At 38.1% G+C, this 24,238-nt stretch overlaps 1 protein-coding gene across 1 annotated transcript in view; it reads left to right on the forward strand.

The window, feature by feature from the left end:
* The window catches only part of PRKAA2 (protein kinase AMP-activated catalytic subunit alpha 2), a 78,770-nt gene that overhangs the window by 22,923 nt on the left and 31,609 nt on the right, over positions 1–24,238 (forward strand). The window contains exon 2 of the mRNA XM_042997363.1: positions 11,989–12,130. Coding sequence (XP_042853297.1) covers positions 11,989–12,130 — 142 coding nt within the window. The remainder of the gene's footprint in view (positions 1–11,988; positions 12,131–24,238) is intronic.

Genomic DNA, 24,238 nt, shown 5'->3' on the forward strand with positions numbered 1-24,238 from the left:
TGATACATTGTGGCAAATTCGTCCATCCCTGATGTTTTTTGATGTTTTTTCTTATCTGTGCTCTCCATTTACAAAGAAGGTATCCCTAACAGTCTGCAGACAGGTTTAATACCATACAGAATTTATTTTAGCTTCTTTATTGCTGTTTTTCCCCCTCTACTAAAATTGGAAGTCCTGTTACTCCTCTCTTTTCATGTCTCCTTTGTTCAACATAGTCCTCGCATGTGGGAAGTAGTCAGTACATGTTTTTAGATTGAATAAATGCATGGAAATAAAACTGATGAACCCAATCCTTTCCTTTCAATTACTCTATAGCCCTAATACAGAAGAAATTCTTGGTCTTAAATCTGTTTTTCTTAAAAGATTTTTAGGAATATTCATTTGGCTTTCAGATGGAATATGATTATGAGATAACTTGGATTTAATTAGTTATTACTCAGTACTAATTCACTTAAGTTATTAGGCAATAGGGGCTGATTTAGTTCAGGAAAAAGAAGAGGCAATCTCAATGCATTTGCCTTTTTTTTTTTTTTTTTTAGATTTTATTTTTAACAATCTCCACACCCAAAGTGGGGCTTGTACTCATAACCCCAAGATCAAGAGTCTCATGCTCCACTGACTGAGCCTGCCAGGCACCCTCGATGAACTTGACTCTTTTTTCTTTTCTTTTTTTTATTATGAAATTTATTGTCAAATTGGTTTCTGTACAACACCCAGTGCTCATCCCAACAGGTGCCCTCAATACCCATCATCCCCCCCATAATCCCCCCCCCTCACCCCCCATAAACCCTCAGTTTGTTCTCAGTTTTTAGGAGTCTCTTATGGTTTGGCTCCCTCCCTCTCTAACCATTTTTTTTCTTCCCCTCCCCCATGGTCTTCTGTTAAGTTTCTCAGGATCCACACAGGGGTGAAAACATATGGAATCTGTCCTTCTCTGTATGACTTATTTCACTTAGCATAACACTCTCCAGTTCCATCCATGTTGCTACAAAAGGCCGTATTTCATTCTTTCTCATTGCCACATAGTATTCCATTGTGTATGTAAACCACAATTTCTTTATCCATTCATCAGTTGATGGACATTTAGGCTCTTTCCATAATTTAGCTATTGTTGAGAGTGCTGCTATAAACATTGGGGTACAAGTGCCCCTATGCACCAGTACTCCTGTATCCCTTGGGTAAATTCCTAGCAGTGCTATTGCTAGATCATAGGGTAGATCTATTTTTAATTTTTTGAGGAACCTCCACACTGTTTTCCAGAGTGGCTGCAACAGTTTGCATTCCCACCAACAGTGCAAGAGGGTTCCCGTTTCTCCACATCCTCTCCAGCATCTATAGTCTCCTGTTTTGTTCATTTTAGCCACTCTGACTGGTGTGAGGTGATATCTGAGTGTGGTTTTGATTTGTATTTCCCTGATGAGGAGTGACGTTGAGCATCTTTTCATGTGCCTGTTGGCCATCTGGATGTCTCCTTTAGAGAAGTGTCTATTCATGTTTTCTGCCCATTTCTTCACTGGATTGTTTGTTTCTCGGGTGTGGAGTTTGGTGAGCTCTTTATAGATTTTAGATACTAGCCCTTTGTCCGATAATGTCATTTGCAGATGTCTTTTCCCATTGCTTTGGTTGCCTTTTAGTTTTGTTGATTGTTTCCTTTGCTGTGCAAAAGGTTTTTATCTTCATGAGGTCCCAATAGTTCATTTTTGCTTTTAATTCCTTTGCCTTTGGGGATGTGTCAAGTAAGAAATTTCTGTGGCTGAGGTCAGAGAGGTTTTTCCCTGCTTTCTCCTCTATGGTTTTGATGGTTTCCTGTCTCATATTCAGGTCCTTTATCCACTTGGAGTTTGTTTTTGTGAATGGTGTAAGAAAGTGGTCTAGTTTCATCCTTCTGCATGTTTCTGTCCAGTTCTCCCAGCACCATTTGTTAAAGAGACTGTCTTTTTTCCATTGGATATTCTTTTCTGCTTTGTCAAAGATTAGTTGGTCATACTTTTGTGGGTCTAGTTCTGGGGTTTCTATTCTATTGCATTGGTCTGTGTGTCTGTTTTTGTGCCAATACCATGCTGTCTTGATAATTACAGCTTTGTAGTAGAGGCTAAAATCTGGGATTGTGATGCCTCCTGCTTTGGTCTTCTTCAAAATTACTTTGGCTATTCGGGGTCTTTTGTGGTTCCATACAATTTTAGGATTGCTTGTTATAGCTTCGAGAAGAATGCTGGTGCAATTTTGATTGGGATTGCATTGAATGTGTAGATAGCTTTGGGTAGTATTTACATTTTAACAATATTTATTCTTCCAGTCCATGAGCATGGAATGTCTTTCCATTTCTTTATATCTTCTTCAGTTTCCTTCATAAGCTTTCTATAGTTTTCAGCATACAGATTTTTTACATCTTTGGTCAGGTTTATTCCTAGGTATTTTATGCTTCTTGGTGCAATTGTGAATGGGATCAGTTTCTTTAGTTGTCTTTCTGTTGCTTCATTTTTAGTGTATAAGAATGCAACTGATTTCTGTACATTGATTTTGTATCCTGCGACTTTGCAGAATTCATGGTGGAGTCTGTCGGGTTTTCCATGTATAATATGTCGTCTGCAAAAAGTGAAAGCTTAACTTCGTCTTTGCCAATTTTGATGCCTTTGATTTCCTTTTGTTGTCTGATTGCTGATGCTAGAACCTCCAACGCTATGTTAAACAACAGTGGTGAGAGTGGACATCCCTGTCGTGTTCCTGATCTCAGGGAGAAAGCTCTCAGTTTTTCCCCATTGAGGATAATATTAGCTTGGGCTTTTCATAAATGGCTTTTATGATGTGTAAGTATGTTGCTTCTATCCCAACTTTCTCAAGGGTTTTTATTAAGAAAGGATGCTGAATTTTGTCAAATGCTTTTTCTACATCGATTGACAGGATCATATGGTTCTTATCTTTTATTAATGTGATGTATCACATTGATTGATTTGCGAATGTTGAACCAGCCCTGCGTTCCAGGAATGAATCCCACTTGATCATGGTGAATAATTCTTTTTATATGCTTTTGAATTTGATTTGCTAGTATCTCATTGAGAATTTTGCATTCATTTTGTATTCATCAGGGATATTGGCCTGTAGTTCTCTTTTTTTTACTGGGTCTCTGTCTGGTTTAGGAATCAAAGTAATACTGGCTTCATAGAATGAGTCTGGAAGTTTTCCTTCCCTATTTTTTGGAATAGCTTGAGAAGGATAGATATCTCTGCTTTAAATGTCTGGTAGAATTCCCCTGGGAAGCCATCTGGTCCTGGACTCTTATTTGTTGGGAGATTTTTGATAACTGATTCAATTTCTTCGCTGGTTATGGGTCTGTTCAAGCTTTCTATTTCTTCCTGTTTGAGTTTTGGAAGTGTGTGGGTGTTTAGGAATTTGTCCATTTCTTCCGGGTTGTCCAGTTTGTTGGCATATAATTTTTCATAGTATTCCCTGATAATTGCTTGTATTTCTGAGGGACTTGTTGTAATAATTCCATTTTCATTCATGATTTTATCTATTTGGGTCATCTCCCTTTTCTTTTTGAGAAGCCTGGCTAGAGGTTTGTCAATTTTGTTTATTTTTTCAAAAAACCAACTCTTGGTTTCATTGATCTGCTCTACAGTTTTTTAGATTCTATATTGTTTATTTCTGCTCTGATCTTTATTATTTCTCTACTTCTGCTGGATTTGGGGTGTCTTTGCTGTTCTGCTTCTATTTCCTTTAGGTGTGCTGTTAGATTTTGTATTTGGGATTTTTCTTGTTTCTTGAGATAGGCCTGGATTGCAATGTATTTTCCTCTCAGGACTGCCTTCGCTGCATCCCAAAGCATTTGGATTATTGTATTTTCATTTTCATTTGTTTCCATATATTTTTTAATTTCTACTCTAATTGCCTGGTTGACCCATTCATTCTTTAGTAGGGTGTTCTTTAACCTCCATGCTTTTGGAGGTTTTCCAGACTTTTTCTTGTGGTTGATTTGAAGTTTCATCGCACTGTAGTCTGAAAGTATGCATGGTATGATCTCAATTCTTGTATACTTATGAAGGGCTCTTTTGTGACCCAGTATGTGATCTGTCTTGGAGAATGTTCCATGTGCACTCGGGAAGAAAGTATATTCTGTTGCTTTGGGATGCAGAGTTCTAAATATTTCTATCAAGTCCATCTGATCCAGTGTATCATTCAGGGCCCTTGTTTCTTTATTGATCCTGTGTCTAGATGGTCTATCCAATGTTGTAAGTGGAGTATTAAAGTCCCCTGCAATTACCACATTCTTATCAATAAGGTTGCTTATGTTTGTGATTAATTGTTTTATATATTTGGGGGCTCCCGTATTCGGTGCATAGACATTTATAATTGTTAGCTCCTCCTGATGGATAGACCCTGTAATGATTATATAATGCCCTTCTTCATCTCTTGTTACAGCCTTTAATTTGAAGTCTAGTTTGCCTGATATAAGTATGGCTACTCCAGCTTTCTTTTGACTTCCAGTAGCATGATAGATAGTTCTCCATTTCCTCCCTTTCAATCTGAAGGTGTCCTCAGGTCTAAAATGAGTCTCTTGTAGACAGCAAATAGTTGGGTCTTATTTTTTTATCCATTCTGATACCCTGTGTCTTTTGGTTGGGGCTTTTAGTCCATTTACCTTCAGTGTTATTATTGAAAGATATGGGTTTAGAGTCATTGTGAATCTGTAGGTTTCATGCTTGCAGTGATGTCTCTGGTACTTTGTCTCACAGGATCTCCCTTAGGATCTCTTGTAGGGCTGGTTTAGTGGTGATGAATTCCTTCAGTTTTTGTGTGTTTGGGAAGACCTTTATCTCTCCTCCTATTCTAAATGACAGACTTGCTGGATAAAGGATTCTCGGCTGCATATTTTTTCTGTTCATCACATTGAAGATTTCCTGCCATTCCTTTCTGGCCTGCCAAGTTTCAGTAGAGAGATCCGTCACGAGTCTTATTGGTCTCCCTTTATATGTTAGAGCATGTTTATCCCTAGCTGCTTTCAGAATTCTTTTTATCCTTGTATTTTGCCAGTTTCACTGGCATGATATGTCGTGCAGAAGATCGATTCAAGTTACGTCTGAAGGGAGTTCTCTGTGCCTCTTGAATTTCAGTGCCTTTTTCCTTCCCCAGTTCAAGGAAGTTCTCAGCTATGATTTCTTCAAGTACACCTTCAGCACCTTTCCCTCTCTCTTCCTCCTCTGGAATCCCAATTATGCATATGTTATTGCGTTTTATCGCATCACTTAGTTCTCTAATTCTCCCCTCATACTCCTGGATTTTTTTCTCTCTCTTTTACTCCTCTTTTTCCATAATTTTATCTTCTAGTTCACCTATTCTCTCCTCTGCCTCTTCAATCTGAATTGTGTTCACCTCCCTTTTATTTTGCAGCTCATTTATAACATTTTTTAGCTCCTCCTGACTGTTTCTTTGTCCCTTGATCTCTGTAGCAATAGATTCTCTGTTGTCCTCTATAGTTTTTTTCAAGCCCAGCAGTTAATTTTATGACTATTATTCTAAATTCATTTTCTGTTATATTGCTTAAATTGTTTTTGATCAGATTGTTAGCTGTCGCTAATTCCTGGGTTTCCTTTGAGGAGAATTCCTCCTTTTTGTCATTTTGTATAGTCCCTGGAGTGGCGGGGAACTGCAGGGCTCTTCCTCTGTGCTGTCTGGAGTAACTTGTGTTGGTGGGCGGGGCCGCATTCAGACCTAATGTCTGCCCCCAGCCCGCCCTGGGACCACAGTCAGACTGGTGTGTACCTTATCTTCCGCTCTCCCAGGGGCAGGACTCACTGTGGAGTGGTGTGGCCTCTGCCTGGGCTACTTGCACACTGCCAGGCTTGTGGTGCTGCTTCGATGGGATCTGGCGTATTATCCAGGGTGGATCTGCAAGGTGCACAGGGGCGGGAGGGGCAGGCTCAGCTGGCTTTGCCTTCAGTGGTCCACTTTGGGAGGGGCCCTGCGGCACCGGGAGGGAGGCAGACCCGTTGGAGGGATGGATCCACAGAAGCACAGCGTTGGGTGTTTGTGGGGTGCAAACAAGTTCCGTGAGGGGAACTGGCTCCCTTTGGGATTTTGGCTGGGGGATGGGCGAGGGAGATGGCGCTTCCCAGCTCCTTTGTTCCCCGCCAAGCTGAGCTCTGTCTTCTGGGGCTCAACAACTCTCCGTCCCGCTCTCTGAGTAGAGCTGTTGACTTATAACATTCCAGATGTTAAGTCCCACTGGCTGTCAGAACATGCTCTGTCTGGCCCCTCCGCTTTTGCAAGCCAGACTCGGGGACTCTGCCTTGCCGGGTGGGCTGGCTGCCCCTCCACCGCCCTGGCTCCCTCCCGCCAGTCCGTGTAGCACGCACCACCTCTCCGCTCTTCCTACCCTCTTCTGTGGGCCTCTCGTCTATGCTTGGCTCCAGAGAGTCCGTCCTGCTAGTCTTCTGGTGGTTATCGGGGTAAATTAGGCAGATGTGGGTGGAATCTAAGCGATCAGCAGGACGCGGTGAGCCCATCGTCCTCCTTCGCTGCCATCTTCCTCCCCCCAATCTCAGACTCTTTTTTCTTTAAAGTTTATTTATTTTGAGAGTGAGTGAGAGAGAGCATGGGCACAGTGGGGGGAGGGGCAGAGAGAGAATCCCAAGCAGACTGGCACTATCAGTGCAGAGCCGGATGTGGGGCTCGAACTCATGAACCAGGAGATCATGACCTGAGCCAAAAATGAAGAGTCGGACACTCAACTGACTGAACCACCCAGGCACCTTTGTATTCATCTCGTAGGTGAAAGTTTGTACACTTTTACTAAGCTCTATCTCCCAGCCCTTGGCAACCACTTTTCTACAAGTTTGACCTTTTTTTTTTTTTTTTTTTTTTTTTTTTTTTTAGATTCTACAGATAAGTGATACAGGGCAGTATTTGTCTTTAACTGGCCTAATTTACTTAGCATAATGCCTCAAAATCCATCTATGTCACAAACAGGATTTCCTTCTTTCTCATGGCTGAATGACACATGTATGTGTGTATGTATCATCTTTATTCATTTGTTGACAGATACCCAGGTGGTTTCCATGTCTTGGCTGTTGTGAATAATGCTGCAGTGAATGTGGAAGTGCAGATACGTCTATAAATAAATAAATAAATAAATAAATATTTTACTATATATAAATAAATACATATATGTCTATAAATATATATGTCTATAAATAAATATATATGTATATAGTAAAAAAAAATTTATATATATATATATATATATATATATATATATATATATATATATATATATATATATTTTACTATATACTCAGAAATGGGATTGCTGGATCATATGGCAGTTCTATGAATTTTTTAAGGAAGCTACATACTGTTTTTTATAATAGCTGCACCAATGTATATTCCCACCAACAGTGCACAGGGTTCCCTCTTTTCCCACATCCTTGGCAACATTTATCTCTTGTGTTTGTGGTGACAGCAGTTCAAGCAGGTGTGAGGTGATACACATTGTGTTTTTGATTTGCATTTCCCTGATGATTATTGATGTTGAGCACTTTTTCATGGATTTGTTGGCCATTTGTATGTCGTCTTTGGAAAAATGTTTATTCAGTTCTGTCCACTTTTTAATCAAGTGTTTATTGTTTTTGCCTTTGAATTGAGTTCTTTATATATTTTGAATATCAATCCCTTGTCAGATGTATGATTTGTGGATATTTTCTCCCATTCTGTAGGTTGTCTTTTCATTTTGTTTCCTTTTCTGTTGAAAACCTTTTTAGTTTGATGTAGTCCCACTTGTTCCTTTTTGTTTTTGTTGTCTTTGCTTTTTTTGTCAAATCCAAAAAAATCATTATCAAGACTTATGTCGAGGAGCTTACCACCTATGTTTTCTTCTAGAAGTTTTATGGTTTCAGGTATTAAATTTAAGTCTTTAATCTATTTTGAGTTGATTTGTACATAATGCGTAAGATAGGGTTCTAGTTTCATTCTTTTATATGTGGCTATCCAGTTTTCTTAGCACCATTTATTGAAGACACTATCCTTTCTCCATTGTATATTCTTGACTCCTGTGTTGTAAACTAATTGACCATATATGCAAAGGTTTATTTCTGGGTTCTGTATCCTATTCTATTGATCTATGTGTTTGTTTTTATGCCAATATTAGACTGTTTTGATTACTGTAGCTTTGTAATATAGTTGAAATTGGGAAGTGTGATTTTTTAAGCTTTGTTCTTTCTCAAGATTGCTTTGGCTTTTGCGGGTCTTTTGTGGTTCCATATAAACTTTAGGATTGTTTTTTCTATTTCTGTGAAAAATGCCATTAGAGTTTTGATAGGGATTGCATTGAATCTGTAGGTTGCTTTGAGTAGTATAGACTTATTAACATTATCAGTTCTTCTAATCTGTGAGTGTGGTATATCTATTGTGTCTTCTTCAATTTCTTTTAATCAGTGTCTTAAAATTTTCAGTGTATAGATCTTTCCACCTCCTTGTCAAATTTATTCCTAGGTATTTTATTCTTTTGATGCAGTTGTACGTGGGCTTGTTTTCTTCTTCTCTTTCTGATAATTCATTGTTAGTGTATAGAAATACAAGTGATTTTTGTATATTGATTTTGTATACTGCAGCTTTATTGAATTTGTTGGCGAATTAATACTTTATCATTAAATTGTTTTTTGAGTGATTTCACTCACTTTCTGGTTTCCTTGTTTTTCAGTTTAAGCATATGGTATTAAAAAACAAAACACCCATCTTTTTGGCTGTTAGAGTCTTTGGTCTTACTTCTTTGATCTGGTAAGAGCCCATATGTTCTCAGTAGTCAGTAGTTTCAATTATCAAATGGGGAAGGAGTAATTGAACTCTTTTTTTCAATTGTATTGGCAAGGGATGCAGCATTGGTTACTCTCACTGAGACTATCTGGGATGTGAGGGGAGAAACATATTTTTTAGGCCATGCAAGCAGATGTTTGGGTATCATGAAATTCTCAAAAGTGAATAATACTACCCTACCGAGGCATTAAGAAACCATTTAAGTTATTTTAATTGAGTAGAAGAAGCTCCCTGAAATTGACTTCACCATAAAGAAGAATGAAATCTTGCCCTTTGCAACAATATGGTTGGCTCTAGAGCACATAATGCTAAGTGAAGTCAGTCAGAGAAAGACAAATACCGTATGATTTCACTCGTATGTGGAATTTAAGAAACAAAACAAAGAAAACAAGACAAAAATGAACACAGAAAAAAAAGACAAAAAACTCTTAAATACAGAGAACAAACTGGTGGTTACCAGAGGAGAGACCCCGGGGGATTGAGTGAAATAGGTGAAGGGGATTAAGAGCACTGAGGAATCTATAGAATTGTTGAATCACTGTATTGTACACCTGAAATTAATGTAACATTATATGTTAATTATACTGGAATTTAAAAAATTAATAAAAGAAAGTCCCTGAAATTGATAATATTTTTCTGGGGTCCTGGAAGCAAATTTTAGAATGTTATATTAGGTTAGATCGCTTGAACTTGATTTGCTGTCTCCCAGTTTGTTTTATGTGCCGGCACAGCATTTGAGATGATAATTTACTACCTGAGAAAGTTATAAAGGTAAAAATAATCTCCAGTGACAGGAAACTCAGTTCTTCCTAGGTCAGCCCATTTCATGTTTGGATTCTTCTGACTGGGGGCACTATGTGTAGTTAAACATGCTTCCTGTGAACTGAAGGGAGATGATGACCTGAGATGACATGTGCCACCTCACACTGCATCACTTTGGACGAGTTAACTTCTCAGTGCCTCAGGTTTCTCATCTCTACTCTGGAGGATAATGATACTTCATAGAGTTGTAGGGTTGAGTGAGCAGGTTAGTTAGCACTTAGAATAATGCTTAGTACATAATAAGCAATAAATGTCATGGTTACTTTTACCATCATTAACGTATTTGTTTTAATGATTTGACTTGACTCCAAGAAATTCTTGGGAGATATTGTCACCTGACTCTTTGATTTCTAGCATATAGTCTGTGTGCCATCAAGTGAAATAGAGGACATAGGTTTGGTAGAGGAAGTGGAGGAGAATGCTGAGTTTACTTCTGAACATGCTGAATTTGAGATGTTTGTGGAATACTAGTGTTGAGATACGGAAATTTGAAGAAGAGGGCAGAGTCCTTGGCGTATGGCTGGTAATTAAAATTATGAGAGATGGGTGAAATAACTTAAGGATCTACTTTGGTTATAGATGAGAAACCTGGGGACCCTAAACCTTAAAGAATAGGTGAGGCCATAAAGGAGACAATCTGAGAGTTAGAGATGGTCTGAGAACCAGGAGAGAGAAGTGACACCAAAAAAGGGAAAGGTATCAATGTTGTCTAATGCAACAGAGAGTACAGTAACCTGTGAACTGGAAAGTATACATGGCTTGATAGTTAACAGGTCTTTTGTGACCCTCTTGTATCAGTAGAGGAATAGAGGTAGAAGCCAGATAGCAGTGACTTCTGAAGGGTTAAAAGGGAGGAAGAACAGACAATAAATGTAGACTACTGTTTTGAGAAATTTTGATGAGGCAGATGTTAAAAACTAAAGGAAGATACAGGGTAAGTGGAAGATTTGGGGGCAGGATAGAATATTGATGGGCTAAGAAGGGCTGTTAGAAAAGAAAAAGGTTGAGTGGCGCCTGGGTGACTTAGTTGGTTAAGGATCTGACTCTTGATTTCAGCTCAGGTCATGATGATCTAATGGTTTGTGAGTTTGAGCCCCACATCGGGTTCTGCGCTGACAATGGGGAGCCTGCTTGGAATTCTCTGTCTCCCTCCCTCTCTGCCCCTCCCCTCACTATCTCTCTCTCTATCCAAAATGAATAAATAAGCATTAAAAAAATATTAAAAAAAAAAAAAGGTTGAGTATAAGGAGAATGGAGAAAAGATGGGTTCAAGACCACAAGTTGATGATACTAGTCTTAAACAGGAGGAAGGTGAAAACATCTGAGACTGGAACAAAGAGAGATGTGGATATAATCAAGCCTTGAAGATAGAGGAAATTCTCCTAAAGACTTCATTTTCCCCAAAGAAAAGAAAGGGGAATTTGTTGGAAGGAGTCAAGGGTTGACTAAGTGTTTGGAGGAGAATGGTCAGTATTTAGAATAGTAATTGAAAGAAAAAGAGGGGAGGCAGATTTGTTCTCCAATGAAGGGATTTTTCATCTGAGCAGTATTTGGGTACTATGAATGTGTTCTATGAAAGGGGAAGGATTATTGTTTAATTTAATGGAAGATATACTTATTTAGCATGTATTTTGTACAAAATACTGTGTTATTTCTTCTGGGAGACTTGGATGAATACTGACCACCTTACTCAAGATGGGGGTGGGTGTGAACTATAATAGCTCATGTCATATGATATGTCAGAACCACAAATGTTTATAATAGCCTAAAATGATGATACATGAATTTTATAAACATACTGTGAGAGTTTGAAAGAAGAAGAGATCCCACTAAATATGGGGAAATAGGAAGGTTTTATGGAAAAGACAAAAAAATATATAAAATAAGGGCTACATGTGTATTTTCTGATGAAATAGTAATGAAATCAGTTGTAAGTTTTTCATCTATTACAGCAATTATTTATTCTTCTATAATACAATGACTGGCACTAACCAGAAATGAAGAAATAAAGAGATTAACAAAACATAATTCTGCTTTATCCAAAAGATGTTCCAAATTTGGCTTTTTTTTTTTTTTTTTGGTAGGAATGTAGAATTCAGTAATCCTTTCCACAAATATTTAAAGGACATCTCCATGTTAGGTACTGAGGATACAGAGAAGGCTAAGATACAGTTTCTTTCTTCAAGGAGTGCATACTCCAGTAGAAGAAATAGAAGGAAAGGAAACTGAAGATCTGTGCAATAAAAGATATAAAAGTGGTATATATGAGTAAAGAAATTTGGGGTTACAGTGGAAGGAAACATGAATAAATGATTATGTTGCTATGACAGCAAGTTTTTCCCTTTTTCTTTTCTTTAGTTGGAGAACATCAATTGACAGGCCATAAAGTGGCAGTTAAAATCTTAAATAGACAGAAGATTCGCAGTTTAGATGTTGTTGGAAAAATAAAACGAGAAATTCAAAATCTAAAACTCTTTCGCCATCCTCATATTATCAAACTGTAAGTATTTTTGTACCTGATAATGCAAAAGAAACTGTCCTGAAATAATTCCTATGAATTTATAAATAATTGTTTATCTTTAGTTAACTTTTTATAAAGTATAATTCTTTTTTTATTTGTATTCAGCAAATATTAATTCATTTAACCTCTATTAATCTTTTTTTGTATACTTTTAGTTTATAATTAAGAGTCACTTTTCAAAATTGCTACTGTTTTCGGGTGATGAATGCAGCCTTAGAAGTTGACTCTTCCCTAGTATTCACTTTAAAGGGCATTTAGGACTTTGGTATTCCTGGAGTCATTTCGTAATTTTTTTTCTAGTCTATTTTCGTTAACATAACAGTATTTTCTTTTTGGAAAAGGTAGAAAGTAACTGGTAGAGATTATCCACCCTAGTATATTATTTGCAAAACTGCAGTTATTACTGTGATTACTGATACCAAAGCTCTTAGGGAGGCAAATGGATTTTTTTGATAGGATAAGTTACAAATTTAAAAGATAAGTAAATTTGAAGAGATTGATAAACCTGATTAATTATATTGAAAGATAAATAATTTAAAATTGATTATACTCGTAGAAAATGTAGATACTGAGTATGGAACAGTGTTCTTTTAAATCATTTAAAGTTGCAGTTTTATATTAACTGATAAACACTGATAATTGTCTCTATTTTTTATCCTAAAAAATTGTTTTAAAGTTTATTTTGAGAGAGAGAGGTGCAGAGGGAGTGGGGGAGGGGCAGAGAGAGAGGGAGACAGAATCTCAAGCAGACTAAGCACTGCCAGTGCAGAGCCTGACATGGGGCTTGATCCCATGAACTGTGAAATCATGCCCTGAGCTGAATCCAAGAGTCAGGTGCTTAACTGACCACCTAGGCACCCCTCTTTATTTTTTATCTTAAAGTTTGGATAGAGTTTTATAAAATAAATACTAATCTTGTTGAGTACCTGATAATGACTAGGAACTATATTGAGAATTTTACATATATAATTTCACTGTATCCTCTTGATGAGCCTATAGGATAGGTATTATTGTCTTCAGTTTATAAATAGGGAAATTACATATCTAGAGTATCATCAGTGTGTCCAAGGTCAAATAGCCAGTAAATTGAAGAGCTGGTAGCTGATGCCATGCTGTTAATGCTTTACTTCAGTTTTTCTCAAAACAAAATTGTATAAATCCCTTTTAAGGGAAAAATAAATTTGTGGATGCCTGGTCTTGCCTTAATTATTTTTAGTGTATTGTTTTTTAAGTATATAGAAACAAAGAATTAGGTATAATAAACTCCATATGCTTATAGCTTCAACACAACTATGAAACTAAAATAAATTCACAATTTAAATATAAGACAATGAATGAAGTCATTGAAATTCATAGTATCTATAGTATAACGTGACAAATAATGGTGGTTTTCAAAAAACAAATCATTGTTAGTTTAATTGTAGAATTAATAGAATGAGGTCCAAGGCCATATATATTTTTTCCTTCAAATAATATTGCAGAGAATGCCTGTGGATATGACTGTACCGTAAAAAATCATTTTTAATATCTTTGAGATTTTATTTGCTAGTTCATTATAATCAGGCATTATATTTAGCCTAAACTTTGTTAGTGAGTCATCTTTGGGTGTCAGTGTTAATGAGAAACATCTCAATAACCTATAGAGATATATTATTTGCCTGTGACAAAGCTAGCATAGTAGCTGTGGTAGGCTGAATAATCCCCCTGCCCCAGATATCCTATTTCCTAGATTCTTTGACTATGTTACATTACATGGCAAATGGGAATTAAAGTTAGAGATAGATTTAAGGTTGCTGATCAGCTGACTTTAGGGAGGTTTTCCTTTATTTTCTGGGTGTGCCCATAGTAATCACAACGGCCTTTAAAAGTGAAAGAGGGGGGCGCCTGGGTGGCTCAGTCGGTTAAGCGTCCGACTTCGGCTCAGGTAATTATCTTGTGGTCCGTGAGTTCGAGCCCCGCGTCGGGCTCTGTGCTGACAGCTCAGAGCCCGGAGCCTATTTCAGATTCTGTGTTTCCCTCTCTCTGACCCTCCCCCGTTCATGCTCTGTCTCTCTCTGTCTCAAAAATAAATAAACGTTAAAAAAAAATTGAAAAAAAAATAAAAGTGAAAGAGGGAATCAGAAGACTAAGAGAAAGAGGTTTGAGGATGAAGCAAGGTCAGAGTGTTAAATGTGAGAAGGACTTAATTGGCTGTTGCTGACTTTGAAGATGGAGGAAGAGGGCCATGAACCAAGGAATGTAGGCAGGCTCTGAAAGTTAGAAAATAGAAAAGTTTCCCCCTAGAGCCTTCAGAAGGCAATACAGCCTTGCTGACAACCTTGATTTTAGCCCAGTGAGGTGTATTAGACTTACATAAAACTACAAGATAATACATTTTTGTTGTTGTAAGCCACCAAATTTGAAGTATTGGCAGCAATAGGAAACTAATACAGTAGCATTCTTGAAATCCTTAAATGAGTGGCTAATCCACTTATTGCTAGGATTTGGAACATGCGTACATTTATTGTTGGTGAACTGTTGCAAATTGGTATGTTCCGTTCATCTTACTAACAACATGAATAAGCAACTGTTTAGAGAAGGCTTTTTTTGGAGGGGCTTGGTGTGCTATTGGGTGACTGTGACGACTCAGTTCTCTCTCAAACCACTACCATGAAAACTTCCTTCATAACAGTAAGCGTCAGTGTCATTTGATCTTGACTTGAAGTTCACTTGATCATAAACATAAACAAGAAATAAGGCCACTGAATTTGCACAGCAGTACCTGATTGATTATAAGGTTATCATCTAAGACCTATATTCTAGAAGATCCAGAGTACATTTATACTGATTTTTAAAGATTATCTTAAGAATTAAAATACTAGCTACTAGCTTGGTGACTCACCTCTCCTATTCTTTGTTTCCTTAACTTTAAAATGAGGATGTGTTTGCACTGGTATAATGCCTAGTATTTGATAAACATTGGTCTAAAGCAGGAATTGGCAACCCACCTGCTGATTCCAGTCCACTTTCATGATTAACTGTTTTTGAAACAGTTCATAGCTGACTTCAACTCCATGTTAATAATGACTTTATTCTAGTTACTGAGTGACTTCTAAGCTAAATCTCTTTGCTCTTCCTTACTGAGTGGCCACTTTCTGTGAGAGGAGAAAGCTGAGAAGTCAGACTAAAAGTATCACATGCCAGAATGAGAGTGAAGGGAGATACCTCTGTATTTGCCTTGTTCCTTAACCTCATCCCTTTTAGAATGCCAACCCTGAAAGACCCCAAGGAAACTTTGCCCATTTAAAGTATGAGTCCTAGTTCCTGTTCTATTCCTACAAACACAGATCGGATTTTGTCAGGAGGCAGTTGCAACTGTCATGAGGATTTAAAAGCTTATTATTCTTATTTTTTCTACTGTTTATTTATTTTTGAGAGAGACAGTGTGAGCAAGGGAGGGGCAGAGAAAGACGGGGACAGAGGATCCGAAGTGGGCCCTACGCTGATAGCAGCGAGCTTGATGTGGGACTCGAATTCAGGAACCGTGAAATCATGACCTGAGCCGAGGACGGATGCTCAGTTGACTTAGCCACCCAGCCTCCCTTAAATGCTTATTTTTGTTGTCCTATGTACCAGTGTTTTCTTGCCTTCATTTCTATAATTATTTGTCATTTTAAATTTACTTTGGCTAATTATCTCATTCTGGTTTAGGATTATTTAATTATTTGCTTATAATTATAATTATTTAATTATTTGTTTTGTGTAGGAGATATAGAATGTTCTTAGGGTTGATCGGAAAGTAATTAGTGGAGGTAAATTTAATGTTTAAAGCTCTGCTTTCCAGCCTTGGGCTTAATCCATTCAGCTTGATTGCCTCTTTAATTGTGGACTGAAATAAAAAAAGAAAAAGCACTCATGTATCCTTGGTTTAGAACAAGCTTATTGACATAGCCTCTAACAGTGTTAGTGATTTAAATAGAGAGAGAGACCTGATCCTTTCAGTGGTTTTGTTTGTTTTGTGTAGTCTTGGACTAGCTGCCAAGAATAGTTCCCTTGTTACAGAATGGGCCTCTAGTTTCTCTAGCAAGAAAGCTTGAAAACCAAAAACCAAGAATGGAGGGTATTTATTGGATGATATCTCTATTAACTCAAATTGAAAAAATATCACTGTGAGAAAACTGAAAGGAGAAAACAGGATTCAGAGGAAACTCCAGACTTACCCATGAACTAGAATTTGTTGATTTGATTTTTGTCTCCCCCCGCCCCCCCCACCATAGTTCTTGGGGAACTTCATTTTACTAATCAAAAGATGAATATTTCCTAATTTGGTAGAGCTGGTTTTGCCTATTTTTTAATTTTTTAAATCTTATTCAGCCTGTAGACAGCTCTTTAACATTGTTCATCACCTTGAAATGTTGCAGTCCCTAGGTTTCTGTGACATCATAGTCTTCTGATTTTCTTTCTTTTTTGCCACTTCTTAAGACTTTTCTTTATGGGCCTCTTTCTCTGCATGGCCATTAAATAATGATGCATTTCAGCAGTGTGAGCAACTGTAATCTTAGTGAACCGCCTTTGGGTGCCCCCATCTATTATGTTGGTTGTCATTTGTCACCTTTGTGTTCACGACTTCTAGACCTGTATTTCTGGGCAGGTATTTCTCCTGAATTCTGAACACATGTACTCTTTATTGGATGATTCCATTCTGAAGTCCTAGAATCATCTGAAACTAAGTTGAACTTTTCTTTCTTTTCCACACTTCTCTGTTTTTTTGTTTGTTTAGTAAAAGTACCATTCATGCAATTTTCTGAGCCTAAAACTTGGACATAATCTTTAATTCCTTTCCATCACATATAATTAATTGTTGAGTTCTGAAGCTACTTTTTCCTAAGTATCTCCTGAGTCTGTCCATTTTTTTCTGTTTTTATTGTCACTAGGTCTTTTACTTGTCTTTTGGCTGTTGCTTCTGCTTAGAAAAGTTTTCCCACACCTCCCTTCCCCTAGGCTTCCAATTCCAACTTGCCATTTAGATCTGAGGCTTTACATGTGATTGCCTCTAGAAAACCTGTTTTACTCCCTAAGACTGAGTTAGGTATCATCCTCTCTGTACCATAGCAGTCAGCTTTTCTAAAGTCCTGGGCATTACATTGTATTCACTCTTCTTTTTTTTTTTTTTTTTTTTTTTTTTTTTTAGTTTCCTCCCACAAGACCGAGTTCTTTAGAAGCAGAAATTATGTTTTTTTCTTCAATTTAACAAATTTTTATTGAGCACCTGCTATATAATAGGAACTGTTCTATCATTGGGGATACAGTGGTGAAAGACATGGTTTCTGCCCTTGTGGAGTTTATGTTCTAGAGGTATCTAGCAGTTCTAGATAGGGAGTAATCAAATTAACAAGATTACTTTAGGCAGTGATACGTGCTTTGAGGAGAATGAAGCCATATGGTTCTGTTCCAGGGTGTGATTAGCGAGGCAGAAGTGTTAATTCAGATTAGGTTGTGGGGAAGACCTCCCTGAAGAGGTAAAGTTGGAACTAAGACCTGAAAGATTATTGGGGCACCTGGGTGGCTCAGTTGTTTGAGCATCTGACTTTGGCTCAGGTCATGATCTCACGGTTCGTGAGTTCGAGTCCTGTATTGGGCTCTCTGCTGTCGTCACAGAGCCTGCTTCGGATCCTCTGTCATCCTCTCTCTCTGCCTCTCCCCTGTTTGCTCTCTCTCTCAAAAATAAGGAAACATTAAAAAAATAAATAAAAGATTAAGATCTAGCCATCTAGTGACATGATATGACTATAGTGTAGAATGGGTGTGGGGACAGAAGTGGAAGCAGACCAGGTAGGAAGCTGTTGCTATAGTCCAGCTGAAACATTGTGATTATGGTGACTTTACCCAAAGTGATAGTCTAGATTTGTGCTGTCTGGTATAGTAGCCACTAGCCACATGTAGCATAAATTTAAATTAATTAAAATATTTAGTTCTCTGGTCACAGAAGCTGTTTTTCAGGTGTTTAATAGCAACATGTGGTTAGTGGCTATTGTATCGGACAGAGACTGCATAAAACATTTCTGTCAATGCAGAAAGTTCTATTTGACAATACTGGTCTAGGTGGGGAGAATTGATGGATTCAGTATGTAGTTTGGAGATAAAACGAATGAATTACTGAGGACAAGAAAGTGAATAAGAAATATTGTGTGTGTGTGTGTGTGCGCGCGCGCGCGTGTGCCTGAGCAACTGAGATTTTGCATTTCGGTGTGAGCAGCTAAGTGGTGATAATGATGCTGTTTTTCAAGATAGGGAGAATGGAGGTGAATCATGTTGGGGTACAGGTGGGCATCAAGGATAGTTGTTTTGGCCCTGTTGAGAATCCCATTAGACATCTAAATGGAGATGTTAGATACCATGTTTATCTCCCTAGCACCTCGCACAGTGGCAGGTGACATTTTGAATAAGGTCCTGATGGTTCTGGGAGGACAACAAGAGTCAAAGAATGAAAGTGTAAAGAACATGGTATACTGGGAACAACAGTCTTGCTCGTCTGGTGCACAGAGTATGTGTAGGGAAATGGAGGAAAACAAGGCCAAAAAGTTAGTTTATTCATCCATTCATTCAGCAAATGGCACCATTTAGGCCACTTGGAATGCGTCAGCAAACAAAAAGTTGATAATAGCATCTCTGCTCATATGGGGCTTCTATTTGTGTGTGTACGTGTGTAGTGCGGGTTGGTGGGAAGATAGTAAACTTTATATTAGTAAACTATATTGTAAGATAGTGGAGAGGTGAGGGAATATACCATGCAGATTATCTGGGGAGGAAGATAACTGATGGAGGGAACAGTAAATACAAAGGCTCTGAGGTGGAAATACAGTCCAGAGATCAAGGGAGCAGAGTCATTCAGTCCTCTAGGCAGTGTGATTCAGGGGGAATTGGAGTAAGAGGTGAGGACAGAGACCTAAAGGGGAGCCAAACTGTGTAGGCCATTGTAAGGACTTTGGCTTTTACTCTGAGTGGGATGGGAAGCCATTAGAAAGTTTTCATCAGAGGTATGATATGACCTGACTTACGTTGAAGCAGGGAAGCTAGTTAGGAGTCCATTGCGGTATTCTTGGTGGCTTGGAATAGAGCATAGTTTGGAGGGTGTTGAGAAGTAAGCATCTTCTGTATATGCTTTCAAGGTAGGGTAAATAGCATTTGCCGAGAGAGATTAGATGTGGATTGTGAGAGGAGAGAAGTCAGTGATTGACTCCAAGGTTATTTAGCTTTGGCAAATAAAAGAGTGAAATAGTTGCCATTAAGTGAAATGGAGAAGATTGTAGGAGGAACAAGTTAGAGGTGGAGGGTGGAATCAAGAATTTGATTTTGGTTTTACGTTTTGTTTTTTTTTTAAGTTTTTTATTTTGAGAGTGCGAGTGAGCACGAGTAGGGAAGGGTCAGAGAGAGAAGGAGAGAGAGAATCTCTGCACTGTCAGTGCTGAGCCTGATGCGGGGCTCAGACCCACAAACCATGAGCTCATGACCTGAGCCTAAACCAAGAGTTGGACCCTTAATTGACTGAGCCACCCCGCCACCCCTGGTTTTATGATATTGAGATGCTTATTAAGCATCTAAGTAGAGATAAAAGGCTACTGAATATGTGATTCTGGAGTTAAGGAACCGTGTAAGATAGAAATTTGGAAGTCCTCACCATATAACTAGTAGTTAAGATATTTAAAGCCCTAAGGCTTGATGAGATCACCAAGGATGTAAGTACAGATAAACAAGAAGTTCATGAATTCATCTGTAGGGCACTATGATGTTAAGATGTCCAAGATGAGGAGGAACCAGCAGAAGAGAATGAAAATGAACAGTTATGAGGTTGGAGGAAAACCAGGAGAATCTGGTATCTTGAAGCCTAGTGAAGAACATATTTGAGAGAGAGATTATTAACTATTCCTTTCACTGCTAAATATTGAATAAGATGGTGCTGAGAATTGATCATTAGATTTGGCAAGGTGGAGATTGCTGGTGTCTTCAAAAAGGACCTATTAATTGTAATGAGGACATAACATAAATCCTGTTATGAGGGGCTTAGGAGAGCATTTGAGATGAAGGAGGAGTTATTAACAATATACAATTCAGGAATTTTATTAAAAGGTAAGGAGATAAATAGGAGTGGTAACTAGAGGGGAATGTGGGGTCTACTTTTAAGATGGAAGATATTAATGCTTGTATACCAAGGGGGATGGTTCAGTCAAGGTGGAGAGAGTGATACAGGAGAAAGAAGAGCTCGTTGCAGAAAGCAAGCCCTTTAGTAGGTGGGAGGAAGGAATCCAGTGAGTAACTGGAAGAGTTAGTCTTTGATAGTAAATGACCATGGAGAGCATGGCCGTGTGTGGTGGAGGATGAGGGGGTCCAGGAAATTAGAGGCCATGTATTGATTGGACAGATCTCCCATGTACACCCTAAATGATGACAACAGTAGCAGTGGGGAAAAAGACATTAAGTCAGAATGAAAGGGAGTGGGCAAGGAGATAGGTTGATGGACTGTAACAAGAAAAAGTATTGGGTATGTAATCTGATGATGGCCTGTACTTCAGAGACAATGGGGTTTTTGAGTAAGAACGTTTTGAGTGAGGGTTTCCTTAATTTTTTTTATTAAAAAAATTGTTTTTAAGGTTTATTTATTTTTGAGAGAGAGAACGTGAGCAGGGGAGGAGAGAGAGAGGGAGACACTGTTATTTGAACCAGCCAACACAGAGCCTGATGCAGCGCTTGAACTCACAAACCCCAAGATCATGACCTGAGCCAAAGCTGGACACTTAACCAACTGAGCCACCCAGGTGCCCTGAGTGAGGGTTCCCTTTAGATCATAATATATTATTAGATTATGCAAATTGGCTAGCTTTTAAAATTTCCGTGTGAATTAATCTAGGATCTGATCAGCAATGGCTGCTAATTTCTCAAAAAAGAAAGACATACATTATATGCCTTTGCCTGGAGGTACACAGCACCATCTAGTCCTTCAAAGGAAAATAAAAATCAAAATGATATCTGATCTAGGGGTGCCTGGGTGGTTCAGTCAGTTAAGCGGTTAAGCGTCCGATTTTGGTTCAGGTCGTGATCTTACGGTTCATGAGTTTGAGCCCCGTATCTGGCTCTCTGCTGACAGCTCAGAGGCTGGAGCCTTCTTTGGATTCTGTGTCTCCCTGTGTCTCTGCCCCTCCCTGCTCACACTCTGTCTCTGTGTCTCAAAGTTAAACATTAAAAAATTTGGGGCGCCTGGGTGGCTCAGTCGGTTGAGCGTCCGACTTTGGCTCAGGTCACGATCTTGCGGTCCGTGGGTTCGAGCCCCGTGTCGGGCTCTGGGCTGATGGCCCAGATCCTGGAGCCTGCTTCCGATTCTGTGTCTCCCTCTCTCTCTGCCCCTCCCCCGTTCATGCTCTCTCTCTGTCTCAAAAATAAATAAATGTTAAAAAAAAAAAAATTTTTTTTTAAATTAAAAAAAAAATGCAATCTGATGCAATCTCTAGATCTAACAGGGTGCTATAAATTGTTCATTATGTTGCCATAAAGGATGGATCAGCCAAATAAGACCATGGAATCCTCTACAGGACAAGCCACTGGTTTCTTCAACAAAAGAATGCAAAAGAAAACAGAGTAGAGGAGCATATATAAATTAAAAGAAACATGAGAGACATTATTAATCAGTTGCAATGTATTGATTATATTTGGATCCTTAATTAAAATATTAAAACAAAAAGCAAAAAGATATTATAAACTAATCAGGAAACCTATTTGGATATTTGATGACATTTGTGATTTGTTAAATTATGCATTGATAACAGTGTTGCATGGGTATATACACGTACATTTTTTACGGCTGTTAGTTTTTAGAAATACATATAGGTCTATTTACAGAGAAAAATGAGAGCCAAATCCAGTGGGAATTGATTAAAAATGTATACTTTTATCAAGTTAATAACCAAGACATATTAATAATCTTTTAGAATGTTAGAGAAGATACTGATTTTTTCTGTATATCCATGTATAAATAAAGTATGATCAACCTAATAAAAATGGGCACAGGACAGGAGTGAGCATTTCATAAGAAATGTGTATGGTGTTTTCCAAGGTTGGAGAATATCTAAATCCACAGATTTTCTAAACATTTTAGTATTGCCAAGATGTTTTTGGAAAACAGTTGGCATTATTTCCTATAATTGGACATTCACATAAACTATGACTCAGCAATTTCATTCATAGGTGTATATGAAAGAGAAGATCTTGCCATATATAAGAATGTTCACAGCAGTGCAATTGATGGTAGCAAAATTGTGGAAAAAATTTACTCTCCAGTGGTAGATTGGATGAATAAATAGCTTCTCCATTAACAGGAAGTAGATCAATAAATACAATGAAATATTATATAATGGTTACATCAAATAAGTATAGCAAACACAGCATTGTGGATGGATCAATAAAACAGGTCCCAAAATACTACATATAGCCTGATACCCTTTTTTTAAAGCTGAGAGCAATTAAAATAAAAATATACGTAAGAGTATGAATTTTACATACATATGAAGATAAAGGGACACACACACACACACACACAAATGTATAAAAGAGAAAGCAAGGGAAGCAGGAATGGGATTCAGGATGATGGCTAACTTGTTTGGGGAGAAGCAGTAGAAGGGGGAAGAGGACTGCATTGTATAGTTAGCTGGAAGGTATTGTTCAGGTCCTAGGTTTTTGTTTGGGTGATGGGTTTGTAGGTGCTTATATTAAAAATAGTAATTAAAAGTAGGCCATTCATGGACCAATAAATGAACTAAGAATAATGATTACTAATTTCTTTAATAACTGACTTCTAAATAAAGAAAAATATGCTATATATGCAGCTATATAAATAATTTTAAATCTCTATGGATGTAACCATCAAGAGGTTTACTCATGAATATTGATTTTTGTCTAACTTTAGACAGATTTTTCCTGAGTTCTGTATGCTATTTAAATGGATAGTGCTTAAAAATGCATATAACTTGGTTAGCTGGAGAATGCTTGAGGTTTTGGGGGATACTGGAATTTTTTTGCCTAATTATACTTTTTCTGAAAAATGTTTCTAAAGCATGTTAGCTTACTTTTCTGTTGTATTAAGAAAATGATGATATGAATGAGTTTCATGACTGAATTTCTTATAATGCTTCAATGTGGTTATTATTTTGGAAGGCACAAAAATTTAGCTTACCCTGGCTAGGTTTATGAACATAATCCTGGAATTTGCCTTTTTACCTAAGTCCCACTATGAAACTATTTTCTTAGGGGCGCCTGGGTGGCTCAGTCAAGCATCCGACTTCGGCTCAGGTCATGATCTCACGGTCCATGAGTTCAAGCCCCACGTCAGGCTCTGTGCTGACAGCTCAGAGCCTGGAGCCTGTTTCAGATTCTGTGTCTCCTTCTCTCTCTCCCCCTCCCCTGTTCATGCTCTGTCTCTGTCTCAAAAATAAATAAACATTAAAAAAAAAATAAGGAAAAAAAAAGAAACTGTTTTCTTAGGATTTCTTTCTTTTAAAAATCATGTTTCTTCTTGTCTTGACTTCATTCTCGTTAACTGAAATTTTATTCATTGAATTTTTGTTGTAATATTGCCCTAATTATTCTGGTTTTGGCTCCGAGCTGGTCACAATTATTATTATAAAAGTGCTAATTTATTTATTTACTTATTTAAATGACTGCTTTGTTACAGATACTTCACTAGGTGCACACTCAATCACTGTATAGATCACCGGCTGAGGTACAAGCCCTGAAGGGAAGGGAGTGCTCTGTGAGAGCAGAAAGGGTGACCTGGGCTTACGGAGTGACCTTCTCTGCTTAAGCGGAGATATAAAGGCTGACTGGTGGCCAGTTACAGGTCCGGGTACAGGTCATAGTACAGGACTCACCTTAGTAGGCACTGCTTAGACAGATGCTGAGGCAGGAGCAAGTGCAGCACGAATGAACGAATGGAAGAAATAGTGCCCTCTAGTGGTGGGAATCACAGATGAGACAGTGTAGACACGGGGGGGGGGGGGGGCGGGGGGGGGCCTGATTCACTCAGCACCTAAGAGCAGTGGGAACTCCCTGAAGATTTTAATT

This window comes from Panthera tigris, chromosome C1, assembly GCF_018350195.1.
Source record: "Panthera tigris isolate Pti1 chromosome C1, P.tigris_Pti1_mat1.1, whole genome shotgun sequence".
NCBI classification, from domain to species: Eukaryota; Metazoa; Chordata; class Mammalia; order Carnivora; family Felidae; genus Panthera; species Panthera tigris.